Raw genomic sequence first — 16,058 nt, forward strand, 5'->3', positions numbered from 1 at the left:
CATGTGTTAATTATAGCCGTTCCTGACTTTGGACAACTACCTCGTGACCCGATTTGCTGAGGCCGGAGAGTACAGGGTGACGGTGCAGGTCTTATACTGGAACTCTATGTTGCAAGACTCTAAGGTCGTCAGAGTGTTCGGTGAGAAACCATCATTCGTTTTATATTGCAAGATGCTCACCATAAATAGTCAGATGTTACCACTCAATAACACATATTAAAAATGTGAAAAAAATGATTGAAGATTATGTAGGCTATTAATATTATCACCTGAACTATTTCACCTGAATTTGTGTACTACTTACCTGTCTTTTGGTTTCTCTTTGTCTTGGCTTTTTAGCTTCTCTTTTTAGCTCTTTACCACTCAGGCACAGCCATGATGAGAGAAAGTAGTGTATTTAAACTGGTTATTGACCGTCTGAGGTAGACTGAAATCATATTACCCTGAAATTAGAGGATTAAGCTGCGGCTCTTCTTGTTCAGGTTGGCTGCTGGGTATAAGCACAAGCCCACCACAAGCAAAACCTAGTAGTATGCACACAGGTTTGGAGTTTAAAGGGTTAAATCTGCTGCAAAATCTGCATGTAAATTGTGTGAGAGTCTGCAAACTGGGAGAACACAGAGGAGTGAAGGACTGCGACAAAATAAAAATCTTACCAATAATGAGAGTAGGAATAATGTAGTTTATGAAGAAGCGATAGATCCTCCAGCAATCGATAAAAATCTAAGGGGGATTTATCATTTGTTATTTTTGTGTGAGTTTTAAGGCTACTTTCACACTAGCGTTCAGAGCGGGTCCGTCTGGTGTCTGCACAGACGGATCCGCTCCTATAATGCAAACGATGGGATCCGTTCAGAACGGATCCGTCTGCATTATATTTCTGAAAAAATTCTAAGTGTAAAAGTTAAAGTCAATGGGGGACAGATCCGTTTGAAGATTGAGCCATATTGTGTCAACTTCAAACGGATCCGTCCCCATTGACTTACATTGTAAGTCTGGACGGATCCGTTTGGCTCCGCACGGCCAGGCGGACACCCAAACGCTGCAAGCTGCGTTCAGGTGTCCGCCTGCTGAGCGGAGCGGAGGACAAACGGTGCCAAACTGATGCATTCTGAGCGGATCCGCATCCACTCAGAATGCATTGGGGCCGTACGGATCCGTTCAGGGCCGTTTGTGAGACCCTTCAAACGGAACTCACAAGCGGAACCCTGAACGCAAGTGTGAAAGTAGCCTCAGCCTGTCTTTGCTTTGTGTGCCTGCACCAAATTTATGTACTGGTGGACCTTAAAGGGTCTAAGACAATGGGGGGAATATCGCTAGGATATGCCCCCATTGTCTTATAGGTGCAGATCCTACAGCTGGGACCCGCACCTATATTGGGAACGGAGCCCCGCAAAGTAGTGGCTCGAGGACTCCGATCCGGCCACCACCAAGCTCTCTCCCCATAGAAGTGGATGGGAGTGCACCGCGCATGACCGGCCACCGCTCCTATTTACTTCTATGGGCTCGACGGATATAGCGAAGCCAGCTATTTTCGGCGGCCCCATAGAAATGAATAGAGGGCAGCTACGCATGCACAGTGCGCCCTCCACCACTTTCGGAGACAGGAGACAGCGGTGGGACCCGCACCTATCAGACAATGGGGCAGATCCTAGCAGTGCCATGTGGTTTACACCTTTATGTGTAAAAGTACACCAGGGGGTTGCCTGGCATGGGATGCAACTTTTTTGCGACTTTTGCAAAAATTGCACTTTATAAATGTGCCATAATCCAGGTCTAATCTGACTTTCAGCTCTTAAACATAGACTACTTTGAAAAGTGGCGAGGAACACCAAATGTCGCAAATTTTGATCAAATGTCGCAAAAAACAGAGCAATCACCATGACTTGTGACTTTTTTAAGCCACAAAACTGACATATCTGATTTCATAAATGTCCCCCTGAATGGTTATGATCACATCTGGAAAAACATCACAGATTCCGCCAAAAGACACTTATGCATTTTGAACAATCAAATACATGTTCTTCATCATAGCAATCGCATTTCGAACAATCAAAAAGAACATGTCTTTGATTGTTTAAAATGCGTAAGTTTTCTATTGGCTTGAACTTTGATGCTTTTAGAGGCGTGATAATAACATTTGGACTTTTATCCAGTGCTGGAGGATCTATTGCTTCTTTGCCAAAGAGGTAAAGGGGTTGTTCTCACTTCAGCAAGTGGCATTTATCATGTAGAGAAAGTTAATACAAGACACTTACTAATGTATTGTGATTGTCCATATTGCCTCCTTTGCTGGTTGTATTCACTTTTCCATCTCATTATACACTGCTTGCATCCATGGTTATGACCACCCTGCAATCCATCAGTGGCGGTCGTGCTTGCACACTAGAAGAAAAAGCGCTGGCCTCTCTAGTGGCCAGGACCGCGGGAGTGTACATAGGGCTGATGCTTTTTCCTATAGTGTGCAAGCACGTCCACCGCTGCTGGATTGCAGGGTGGTCGTAACCGTGGAAACGAACAGTGTATACGGCGATGGAAAATAAATCCAGCCATCAAAGGAAGCAATATGGATAATCACAATACATTAGTAAGTGCCTTGTATTAACTTTCTCTACTTGATACACGCCACTTGCTGAAGTGAGAGAACATGTTGATTCAGATGTCATGGGTATACAGGTTTCCCCCATACTCACCATATTGTCAGAACAGATCAGAGGACAATCTAATGTCTATGTACTGTACATATAAAAATCAAGCACCTTGCAGTTTTAAAGTTCATAAATAATAAATAACAGGAGGAGTTATCACATTATCTATAATGCCCAAAAATATATATATATATATATATATATACAGTTGCAAGAAAAAGTATGTGAACCCCTTGGAATGATATGGATTTCTGCACAAATTGGTCATAAAATGTGATCTGATCTTCATCTAAGTCACAACAATAGACAATCACAGTCTGCTTAAACAAATAACACACAAAGAATTAAATGTTATAATGTTTTTATTGAACACACCATGTAAACATTCACAGTGCAGGTGGAAAAAGTATGTGAACCCTTAGATTTAATAACTGGTTGAACCTCCTTTGGCAGCAATAACTTCAACCAAACGTTTCCTGTAGTTGCAGATCAGACGTGCACAACGGTCAGGAGTAATTCTTGACCATTCCTCTTTACAGAACTGTTTCAGTTCAGCAATATTCTTGGGATGTCTGGTGTGAATCGCTTTTTTGAGGTCATACCACAGCATCTCAATCGGGTTGAGGTCAGGACTCTGACTGGACCACTCCAGAAGGCGTATTTTCTTCTGTTTAAGCCATTCTGTTGTTGATTTACTTCTATGCTTTGGGTCGTTGTCCTGTTGCAACACCCAACTTCTGTTGAGCTTCAGCTGGTGGACAGATGGCCTTAAGTTCTCCTGCAAAATGTCTTGATAAACTTGGGAATTCATTTTTCATTTTTCCTTCGATGATAGCAATGCGTCCAGGCCCTGAAGGAGCAAAGCAGCCCCAAACCATGATGCCCCCACCACCATACTTCACAGTTGGGATGAGGTTCTGATGTTGGTGTGCTGTGCCTCTTTTACTCCACACATAGTGTTGTGTGTTTCTTCCAAACAACACAACTTTGGTTTCATCTGTCCACAGAATATTTTGCCAGTACTGCTGTGAAACATCCAGGTGCTCTTGTGCAAACTGTAAACGTGCAGCAATGTTTTTTTTGGACAGCAGTGGCTTCATCTGTGGTATCCTCCCATGAAATTCATTCTTGTTTAGTGTTTTACGTATCGTAGATTTGCTAACAGGGATGTTAGCATATGCCAGAGACTTTTGTAAGTCTTTAGCTGACACTCTAGGATTCTTCTTCACCTCATTGAGCAGTCTGCGCTGTGCTCTTGCAGTCATCTTTACAGGACGGCCACTCCCAGGGAGAGTAGCAGCAGTGCTGAACCTTCCCCATTTATAGACAATTTGTCTTACCGTGGACTGATGAACAGCAAGGCTTTTGGAGATACTTTTATAACCCTTTCCAGCTTTATGCAAGTCAACAATTCTTAATCGTAGGTCTTCTGAGAGCTCTTTTGTGCGAGGCATCATTCACATCAGGCAATGCTTCTTGTGAAAAGCAAACCCAGAACTGGTGTGTGTTTTTTATAGGGCAGGGCAGCTGTAACCAATACCTCCAATCTCATCTCATTGATTGGACTCCAGTTGGCTGACACCTCACTCCAATTAGCTCTTGAAGATGTCATTAGTCTAGGGGTTCACATACTTTTTCCACCTGCACTGTGAATGTTTACATGGTGTGTTCAATAGAAACATGGTAACATTTAATTCTTTGTGTGTTATTAGTTTAAGCAGACTGTGATTGTCTATTGTTGTGACTTAGATGAAGATCAGATCACATTTTATGACCAATTTGTGCAGAAATCCATATCATTCCAAAGGGTTCACATACTTTTTCTTGCAACTGTATATGTAAAATCATGTTCAGAAGTCCCCTATACATTTATACAAGTATGCTGCTGCTGATAGTTGTCAGACATGTTGGAAAGATATGATCATGTATGGACAGTCTGTAACCATGGAGACTGTTGTTGCAGTTCGTATAGTGTTTCCATGGTTACCAGTATTGTCCAGTACTCACAATACATATCCTTAGCGCCAGCAGCAGACTTTTTTGAGCCTTTGGTTGGAGATTCTATATGTCATGTATGAGGATACAGCAGTAATTCATATTGTCTATTGGAATGAATGATCTTGTGTTAGCCTTGGGCGAAATAGAACAAGGGTCATATGTAATATACAAGTACATAACTGCAATAATAATCTCTTATATAAAATGTTCAAACCATAAGACAGAATGAAAAATCACACAGTACTTGAATTTATCATAGCAGATCATTACTGGATGAGGGTTAATTAAATGGGCCCTGTGCTTCGTGGGTCACTTACTAACTACTATACAGCAGGATGAGCTGAGTGGATTGATATATAGTTTTGTAGAAAAATATTCAGTAGAACTTGTATTATACTCACTTAAATCTCTGCTCGTTCTATGCTTAAGAGTCCTGTAGGTGTCCGAATTAACGATTGACATCTATTTATGTGGGACCGGACACTGGACCCCTAAGTATACAAAGATCAGAGGTTTAAAGGGTTTCTCTGAGACTTTAAGGCTAGGTCTACACGACGTCGCGTGACACAGGGCACAACTACACTGTAACATGTGTCGCGCGACATTAATGTTGCGCAACAATTTTTATAATGGTGGTCTGTGGTGTCGCACTGCGACATGCGTCATGCTGCGACTGCGACGTGACAGTCGTTGAAAAATCCATCTCGAATGCATCTCGCATGTCGAATGTCGCAGTTTGACACCATAGACTACCATTATAAATATTGTCACGCGACATTGGTGCGACAAAATGTCGCGCGACAAATGTTGTCGTGTAGACCTAGCCTAATACTGATGACCTTTCCTCAGGAGTGTAGTGTAGTTGTGCCCTGTGTCACGCGACACATGTCGTCGTGTACACCTACTGTAGCCTAATACTCAGGAGAGGTCATCAGTATCTGATCGGTGGGGTCCAACACCTGGGACCCCCGCCGATCAGCTGTTGAGAAGGCACCAGTGCTCCTGTGAGCACCACAGCCTTTTCCCTGCTCACCAAGCACAGCGCCGCACATTGTATAGTGGCTGTGCTTGGTATTGCAGCTTAACCCTCACTCACTTCTATAAAGCTGAGCTGTGCCTAGGCCACGTGACCGATGAACGTGTCGTCACTCGACCTAGGGAAAGCCGTGAGAAGGCCACGGCGCTACTGCAAGCGCCACTGCCTTCTCAAACAGCTGATCGGCAGGGGTGCCAGGTGTCGGAACCCCACCGATCAGATACTGATGACTAGAGGATAGGTCATCAGTATTGAAGGGGTTGCCCGGGCTTTTTCTATCCTCAGGATAGGTCATCAATATCAGATTGGCTGGGGTCCGACACCCGGCTGTATGAGTAGACGGCGTGTGCATGTGCCATCTCCCTTCTCTCTACCTGTCCGCAGCTGGAAGAGATAGGTCATCAATAGAAAAAGCCCGGAAACCCCTTTAAAGACTCGGAAAACCCCTTTAGTAAAATACAGGTTATGCTGAATCTTTTCTACAATATATATCAATCTGCTCAGCTCCTTCTGCTCTATAACCTGTTACCTGCAGATCAGACACCATGCTCCGTCCCTCTGGTCATGGACTTCAGGCACTGTCCTAATACTCGCATTGCCAACTTGCCCCCTGTCGCTGCTTTGTGTATATGTATATTGGTTGTTAATGTTGTGACCTTTTTTTTCCACTGGACTCTTTGTGTTTTTGCCACTGGGCCACCAGGGAATATCACACATGTGTCAGATGTCAAATACATCAGTGAGCACTGGTTCTATTATCTCTGCTATCATATCAGAGTTTATGACTTTTGAAAATGAGTCCGTTTTTTCACTAAATTGTACAATCTTGTCCATGTGCTATGTCTGATACCTAAACTTCTCATTTACATTTTTTTTCTTTCTACATTGTAGATTCATATAGAAGACATGAACATGATGAAGGAACAAGTATAAACAGAAAAGTTTTAAGCCAACCAGAATCAGTTTTATATTTTAGATTCGCCCCTTTTGCTTTGACGACACATTTGCACGCTCTTGGCATTGTCTCCATCAGCTTTATGAGGTCCTCACCTGGAATGGTTTTCCAATAGTCTTGAGGCACTTCCCAGAAGTGTTGATTGTGGAGGCCATGTTATTTGACACTCTCCTTCTTGGGTGTGTTTGGGGTCATTATCCTGTTGAAAACCAGATGGGATGGCATGTCACAACTGAGGTAGCCATGCTGGTTAGGTGTGCCTTGAGTTTTGAATTAATCACCAACAGTGTTACCTGTAAAGCGCCCCCACATCATCACACCTTCTCCTCCATGCTTCACATGTAGAAACCATCAGCTCACCTTTTCTGCGTCCCACAAAAACATGGAGGTTGGATCCAAAAATCTAAAATTTTGACTCATCAGACCAAAGTACAGATTTCCAATGATCTAATGTCCATTCCTTGTGTTTCTTAACCTAACGAGTTCTTCTTGTTTTTCCTCAGTAGTGGCTTCTTTGCAGCAATATGACCAATTCTTGAAGTCTCCTCTGAACAGTAGATGTTGAGATGTGTCTTTTACTTGATCTCTGTGAAACATTTACGTAGGCTCTAATTTGAGGTGCTGCTAATTTTCGGTTTCTGAAGCTGGTACCGTAACTGTAATGACCTTTTCCTCTGCAGCAGAGGTGACTCTTGGTATTCCTTTCCTGTGGCAGTCCTCATGAAAGCCAGTTTCATCATAACATTTGATGGTTTTTATGACTGCACTTCAAAGTTCTGGAAATATCCTGCATTGACTGACCTTCATGTCTTAGAGTAATGATGGATTGTCGTTTCTCTTGGTTGAGTGGTTTTTGCCATGATGTGGATTAGAACTGTAGTAGAATAGGACTAAACACTATATGGTACAGTGTACCAGACCTACCTCTGCACCACACAACTGAAGGTCTCAAACACATTATGAAGGCAAGAAATTCCACAAATTAAATCTTGACAAGGCATACCTGTTAACTGAAAACCATCCAGGTGACTACCTCATGAAGCTGATTGAGAGAATGCCAAGAGTGTGCAAAGCTGTCATCAAAAGGAGACTACTGGAAAAAGCTAAAATATAAAACTACTTAATTCCATACGTGTCCCTTCATCATGTTCATGTCTTCAATATGAACCTACAATGTAGAAAGAAAAAAACATATGGAATGAAAAAGTATGGCCAAACTTTTGACCGGTACTGTAACCCATGGAGAAGAGTTGCACTGTTTCAATCCCTTGGAATATGACCAGCTCCCCCGATCCACTCAGGAATGTCCCCAATTTGTACCAGAAACAACCCTGTTAAGTCAAATTAGCCTAAATGCCATCCCTTTTACTGTCCAGTTAGGGTCCATTCACACGTCCGCAAAATGGGTCCGCAATTTTGCGGAACAGGTGCGGACCCATTCATTTTCAATTAGGCCTGAATGTGCTGTCCGCATTTGCGGATCTGCACTTCCGTTCCGCAAAAAAATAGAACATGTCCTATTCTTGAGAGTTCTATGAGAGTGCGGAACGCACATTGCCGGTGTCCGTGTTTTGCGGATCCGCAAAACACATACGGACGTGTAAATGGACCCTTAGAGGAAAGGTGAAAATTAGAGATGAGCAAATGTATTGAAAATTTGATTCGGCTGCTTTGCCGAATTTTACAAAACAATTCGCTTTGTAGCGAATTACTTCGTCACGAAGCGCATTTTTTTTGTAAGTAGCGGGGGCAATGACAGGGAGCTGCGATAGCGCCGCCCCTGTTATTGTACCCCTCAGATGCCACGTTCCTACATGATCGCGACATCTGAGTGTAAAATGAACAATAATTCAAACTTACAAAATCAAACTTACCGCCTCCATTTGTTCGCGACGGGCCGGCCGCCGCCATCTTGCTTGAGGAGCTCAGCTGAAATCCCGTGCGGTGCGAGATTACGTCATTACGCCGGCTGGCGTGGTGACGTATGATGTCATCACGCCGGCCGGGCGTGATGATGTAATCTCGCACCGCACGGGATTTCGGCCGAGATCTTCAAGCAAGATGGAGGCTGGCGGCCCGTCGCGAGCAAATGGAGACGGTAAGTTAGAATTTTTTTGTTTTTTATACTATTTCAGGTTAAATCGATTCGCTGACACGAAGCACGAGGAAATTAGGCGAATCGAATTTATCCTGAAATTCGGATCGACTTACACTTCGTGGGATTCGATTCGCTCATCTCTAGTGAAAATCATCACTGTTGACAATTAGGCAGTTACTGTCACAATTTTGTGAATGAAAATGTAACACGTCTACTGGGGCCACCAACCAACGTTTGTCTTAGTTGACTTCGTTTTCTTTTCCGACCTGAACGTTTTCTGTCTCATGGCTCTTTATGAATGTAATATCTTTCAGATGAATACCAGGTTCTTCCACTCACGTTCAGCAGACACCTGGACATGTATAATCCCAACATCCCAGAGTGGAGAGAAGACATTGGACAAATAGTAACACGACTCCTTGCAAAGGTACACGGGGATATAGATCAAGTCTCAGCAAAATGACGGCAACGTTTCAATTCTCTTCCAGACCACTCGACCCCTTCCCAGTTTTTGTGTTGAGCAGATTTGGCCCTGTGTCTTTGTATATCTGAAATCGAATTTTGGTGTGTTATAATAGCAGAGGAGCTTCCATGATTCACTCAGTTGTCTGTAACTGTGACTGTCAAGATAATCACCCGAAAGCACCTGAATGGGATCAAATGAAGCCATTCCAGAGCCATATTCCGGCCTCGTAGAGTTACATCCATTACGTCCACCTCTATTACTGACGCATCCGAGTGCTGATCGTCTCTGCTCATAGCTGGCAGTGGAAGCACAACACGTACAACTGTCAATGAAGCACGACTTTTCAGGTCCTTACCATTTTCAAGATCTCTGCTTGTTGTCTGCATCCAGAGACTGAAATCTTATATATGGAAAGCAGGGGCGCACCTAGCCTTTCTGCTGCCTGAGGCGAAAACTGAAACAGCGCCCCCCCCCCCCCCCCCCCGAATGCCAATTTCTTAACCTAACCCCTTCGCCACAATGAAAGCGCTCATTGCCCATGGCCCTTCCGCTGCCCCCCTCTTGCCCCTACAAGATGCTGCCTCACCAGGCCTCATTGGCGGGGCACCCCTGATGGAAAGGTTACAATTTTAGATTGATCCGGTGTAGACAATCCTCTTGACTCTAGGCTGATGTACTTTGCCTGCACTGATACATTGTAGCAAGCTATCAATACATGAGAGAATTGACAATGTATTCACCTAGATTGGATACAGCTGTAGCGAACACTCAGTAATAGATCTGTGCAAGTTATCAGCCCCTGGATATACACATGCATGTTCCCATTAAGGGCTCATGCACACGACCGTATGTATTTTGTGGCCCGCAAAAGGTGACATCCGTGTTCCGTCCGTATTTTTTGCGGATCCATTGTAACAATGCCTTTCCTTGTCCACAAAACGGACAAGAATAGGACATGTTCTATTTTTTGGGCGGAACGGACTTGCGGACATACGAATACGGAATGCACACGGAGTCATTTCCATTTTTTTGCGGACCCATTGAAATGAATGGTTCTGTATAAGGGCTGCAAAAAACGGACACAGACAAAAAATATGTTTTTTGCAGCAAACAGACATCTTGAAATAGATAAAAGTCCAGCTTTGATCATTCTATTGTTTTCAGATCCAAAATTCTCTGCTGATGAACTTCATATCCTGTTTATATCGGGGTCAGAGTTTTTTCTTTCTGATATTGAGCTCCAAATCCTCAGTACACTGTGCTCCTAGATGTTTCAGAGCCATTACCAAAGCTGGTATTGCTTCTAGACAGTGTGGGACTGGCCCACCGGAGAACCCTCCGGTGGGCCAGGCTCCGATAACATAGTGGGCGCCAAAGGTCCAGGAGAAGAAACATTTGGAGCTATCTTCAGAGACAATAAATTGCCAATAGTATCTGTTTCTTAGTGTCAAACCCTATTAGACTATTGATGATATGGGAGGTTGGGCCCCAAGAATAATTTTCTCTGTTTGGCCCAAGGAACCCCGGTCCGACCCTGCTTCTAGATGAGAATACAGCGCCTCACTATAAAGTGCGTATCACAGACCCATTAATACCCTGTGAACGTACAGGCCGCGCCACGAGCAGGAAGTCTAATTTGTAACCTCTCGTTATAAAATAATGAAATGACATTACAGAACGGATAAATATTCATCCTGGACCCGATATCACATATTTCCTGCTGCGGGCGTACACCAGCCGGGGCTTCATATTCTTTCCGGCAGTACATACTGACAGATGATGAGGAAGTTTCATTATGTGAGACTTTATTATTTGGTTTTGTGCCCCAGATATAAACCAGCCACATGATTGATATGCAGATTTCGCTGCCTTGGCAGATCTGCTCCGCTAAACCGGCTGGACTAATGTTTATTTGGAAATTTGATTAAAAAATGTGTGATTCTCGTCTCCAAAGATGTGAGTTACAGGTCGGTTTTCATTCTTGTCAGAGGATATACTGTGCGGGATTCAGCCCTGTAGAAGTTTTAAACCATCACAGACTCCAATCTTCCAAACAGAAGCTTTTAAAGGGGTTCTCCCCATGACTAAAATATGAAGCTCAGGCATCATATAGTACATGATAATCTCTTTCTAACAAAGCTAGAACCAGCCCTGTACCTCACATGGATCCAGAGATATCCTCATTCACTGCTCCAGTTGCGCTGCTACAGCTGGCAGCTTAGGGGGCATGTCCTTTCTGCTGCAGCTGGCGGCAGTTGAAGGCTAGAACTGAGCGCGTGCTTCCGTCTCAGTGAGCAGGACAGAGAAATTAGAAAAGGAGAAAACAGCAGGTGGTGCTATACAGATAGATTTCAGTGAATACCTCAGTGGCTATACTAAATTTTTAATTACATGCAATTACAAAAATATTCAGATCCAGGTGCTGGTTTGAAAAATGTATCCCACGAGTAATGTAAAAAAAAATGAAAATCTGACATCATATAGTACATGACAATCTCTTTCTAACCAAGCTAGAACCAGCCCTGTACCTCACATGGACCCAGAGATCTCCACATTCACTGCTCCAGTTGCTCTGCTACAGCTGGAAGTTTAGGGGGCATGTCCTTTCTGCTGCAGCTGGTGGCAGTTGAAGGATAGAACTGAGCGTGTGCTTCCATCCCAGTGAGCAGGACAGAGAAATTTGAAAAAAAAGCAAACAGCAGGTGGCGCTGTACAGATAGATTTCAGTGGCTATAATACAAAATTTTTAATTACATGCAATTAAAAAAATATTCAGATCCAGGTGCTGGTTTGAAAAATGTAGAATATTTTTCATGGGACAGTCCCTTTACTACCTTTGAATGTTGCTGCTGCCCTTTATTTCAATGCTCCATGTTCTTTTCTAGTTCAGCTGACAGTATTTGGCGGATATATGCAGAAATGTAGTAATTGCGTCAAATTCACTACCGTCCATACAACATTTCTGTAGCTATGTCCTACCCGCCACCAAAAATACGCCCTTTTCACACTTGCCCTTCTACGTATGTGATGGAAATGTAATCCACGTGACTTTTTCTTTTTTTTTTTCAAAAATTTGCAGGAAACTGATATTCCTCGGCAAACTCTTGTGACAGTGGTGAAACCAGGCTTACCGACCACGGCTGACTTATACCTACTACCGCCATCAAATCAACTAAGGAGGAAGAGGAGCGTTCCCACTGACAAGGTACAGTATAGAGGCGCTAGCTGTAAATCAGTCCACTGTCCCGCGAAGCCTCCACTCATCACTGACCGGGCAGAAGGACAGACCTCGGGAGAATATCACAGTTTGTTACGTGAACACTGTTATGACATGAATATTTCCTGGCCTGTAAATCCTGCTGCTTCCCTTCTCCCTGGCGCCCAATGCATTAAAACCGCCGATAAGCAGATATTAAATTGCTCTTCAATGAAATATTGGTGAATTATGGGGCGACGGAGGGGAAGCGAGCAGTCTGTGGCCAGAACATGGAATCGTCCTCAATAAAGCAAGCAGGACATATAACACGGGGATGTTATGTAAGTATAGTAAAACACCCTCATTCCCTATGACGGCTGTATGCCAGACAGAGCGAGTTTGTTCTATCCCCCTCCTTAGGGCACCACGAGAGAACATGACTCTAAGGCCCCTTTCACACGGGCGAGAATTTTCCGCGCGGGTGCAATGCTTGAGGTGAACGCATTGCACCCGCACTGAATCCGGACCCATTCACTTCAATGGGGCTGTTCAGATGAGCGGTGATTTTCACGCATTACTTGTGCGCTGCGTGAAAATCGCAGCATGTTCTATATTCTGCATTTTTCATGCAACGCAGGCTCCGTAGAAATGAATGGGTCTGCGTGAAACTCGCAAGCAAGTGCGGATGCGGTGCGATTTTCACGCATGGTTGCCAGGAGATTATAGGGATGAAAGCAACCCCGGACTCCATTAAAGTAAATTCACTGTATTATTTTCCCTTATAACATGGTTATAAAGGAAAATAATAGGATTCTTAATACAGAATGCAAAGTAAACTGTGGATTGAGGGGTTAAAAAATAAAAAAAATTAACTCACCTCATCCTTTTGTTAGCGCAGCCGGTATCTTCTTCTTTCTTCTTCTTTCAGGACCTGCAAAAGGACCTTTTGATGATGTAATCGCGCTCACCACGTGGTGAGCACGGTGATGTCAGCGCAGGTCCTGCTGAATGAAGATAGATTATGTCATCAAAGGTCCTTTTGCAGGTCCTGAAAGAAGAAGAAAGAAGACGATGCCGGCTGCGGGAACAAGTGGATGAGGTGAATTATTATTATTGGTTTTTTTTAACCCGTCAATCCACAGTTTACTTTGCATTCTGTATTCAGAATGCTATTATTTTCCTTTATAACCATGTTATAAGGGAAAATAATAAAATGAATAGAACACCTAACCCAAACCCGGACTTCAGTGAAGAAGTCCGGATTCGGGTCTGGGTACCACAATCAGTTTTTTCTCACTTGCGTGCAAAACGCATTGCACTCGCGCGGAAAAAAAACTAACATCGGAACGCAATCGCAGTTAAAACTAACTGCAATTGCGTGCCTACTTGCGCGGCTTTCCCACAATGCACATGTGACGCATCCGGAGCAAATCCGGGACGCCCGTGTGAAAGAGGCCTAAACCTTCCTTATTCCTGTCCTCTTTATATCTGGCCCAGTATGCCCTCTCCGTACTGTCTAGTTCAGCCTCCTATGTCATCTCAGAGAGGGTTTTCAGTGCGGCAGGTGGCATCGTCACACCCAAATAGACCAAGGTGTCCTGTGCCAGTGTCCAAAACATCACTTTTGAATAAATCAGGCGTTGGTCTGTGATAATTTTAACTTTTCTCTGGCTGAGGCCGATCAATAGATCTACCATTGCTGATGGTGCTCCATCATGCCACTGCCGCTGTCTGCCTGCCTACCATCATGTTCCGTACCGTATGGCTGCTGCAGATGCTACTCCTTGCTGCTAATCCCCCTATTTTTACTAGCATCACCCCTACACAGCCACCACTACTACTACCAGTAGCCCAACACAGCCAGACACACATCTACTTACCGTTTTATTGGATCTACTATTATTATTACTTTATTGGATCTACTTACTGTTCCAGGCCATTCTGAGATTGTTTTCTCTCGACACATTGTACTTCACGTTAGTGGTAAATTTGAGTCGATAAGTTTTACCTTTATTTATTTAAAAAATGCAATATTTATGGACAATTTTGATAAATTCCCAAATCGAAATTTTCTAAATTAGAATTTCTCTGCTTTTAAGGCCTCATGCACACGACCGTTGTTCTGGTCCGCATCCGAGCCGCAGTTTTTGTGGCTCGGGGGTGCGGACCCATTCACTTCAATGGGGCCGCAAAAGATGCGGACAGCACTCCGTGTGCTGTCCGCATCCGTCGATCCGTTCCGTGGCCCCGCAAAAAAAAATATAACATGTCCTATTCTTGTCCGTTTTGCGGACAAGAATAGGCATTTCTACAGTGGGCCGCCTGTTCCCTTCCGCAAATTGCGGAAGGCACACGGGCGGCTTCCGTGTTTTGCGGATCCGCAATTTGCAGACCGCAAAAAAACGGAACGGTGGTGTGCATGAAGCCTAGGGCCTCATGCACACGACCGTTGTGTGCTTCCGTGGCCGTTGTGCCGTTTTCTGTGTTTTTTCGCGGACCCATTGACTTTCAATGGGTCCGTGGAAAAATCGGAAAATGCACCGTTTTGCAGCCGCATCCGTGATCCATGTTTCCTGTCCGTCAAAAAAATATGACCTGTCCTATTTTTTTGACGGACAACGGTTCACGGAACCATTCAAGTCAATGGGTCCGTGAAAGAACACGGATGCACACAAGATTGGCATCCGCGTCCTTGATCCGTGGCCGTAGGTTACTTTCATACAGACGGATCCGAAGATCCGTCTGTATGAAAGCTTTTTCAGAGCTGAGTTTTCACTTCGTGAAAACTCAAATCCGACAGTATATTCTAACACAGAGGCGTTCCCATAGTGATGGACGCTTTTAGTTAGAATATACTGAGAACTGTGTACATGACTGCCCCCTGCTGCCTGGCAGCACCCGATCTCTTACAGGGGGCTGTGATCCGCACAATTAACCCCTCAGGTGCTGCACCTGAAGGGGTTAATTGTGCATATCATAGCCCCCTATAAGAGATAAGGGGCTGCCAGGCAGCAGGGGGCAGACCCCCCTCCCTCCCCAGTTTTAATTTCATTGGTGGCCAGTGCGGCCCCCCCCGCCCCCCTCCCTCTCTCTATTGTATTATTTTCATTGGTGGGACAGTGTGCAGCCCCCCCGCCCCCCTCCCTCTATTGTATTATTTTCATTGGTGGCACAGTGTGCGGGCCCCCCCGACCCCCCCTTCCTCCCTCTATTGTATTATCATTGGTGGCCAGTGTGCGCCCCCCCGGCCCCCCCTCTATTGTATTAATATCATTGGTGGCCAGTGTGTGGCCTCCCCCCCCCCCGATCATTGGTGGCAGCGGAGAGTTAGAAGAATCATACTTACCTGCGAGCTGCGATGTCTGTGACCGGCCGGGAGCTCCTCCTACTGGTAAGTGACAGATCATTAAGCAATGCGCCGCCTGTCACTTACCAGTAGGAGGAGCTCCCGGCCGGTCACAGACATCGCAGCTCGCAGGTAAGTATGATGCTTCTAACTCTCCGCTGCCACCAATGATCGGGGGGGGGGCGGGGGAGAGGGGAGGCCGCACACTGGCCACCAATGTTATTAATACAATAGAGGGGGGGCCGGGGGGGCGCACACTGGCCACCAATGATAATACAATAGAGGGAGGGAGGGGGGGCCGCACACTGTGCCACC

General features: G+C 44.7%; 1 protein-coding gene across 2 annotated transcripts in view; it reads left to right on the forward strand.

The window, feature by feature from the left end:
* Positions 1–16,058, forward strand: part of SORCS2 (sortilin related VPS10 domain containing receptor 2) — an 894,852-nt gene that overhangs the window by 864,225 nt on the left and 14,569 nt on the right. For both annotated transcript variants that reach the window (XM_040419144.1, XM_040419145.1), the window contains exons 21-23: positions 17–140; positions 9,050–9,162; positions 12,281–12,406. In XM_040419144.1, the coding sequence (XP_040275078.1) occupies positions 17–140; positions 9,050–9,162; positions 12,281–12,406 (363 nt within the window). The remainder of the gene's footprint in view (positions 1–16; positions 141–9,049; positions 9,163–12,280; positions 12,407–16,058) is intronic.

This window comes from Bufo bufo, chromosome 2 (assembly GCF_905171765.1).
Source record: "Bufo bufo chromosome 2, aBufBuf1.1, whole genome shotgun sequence".
Taxonomy (NCBI): Eukaryota; Metazoa; Chordata; class Amphibia; order Anura; family Bufonidae; genus Bufo; species Bufo bufo.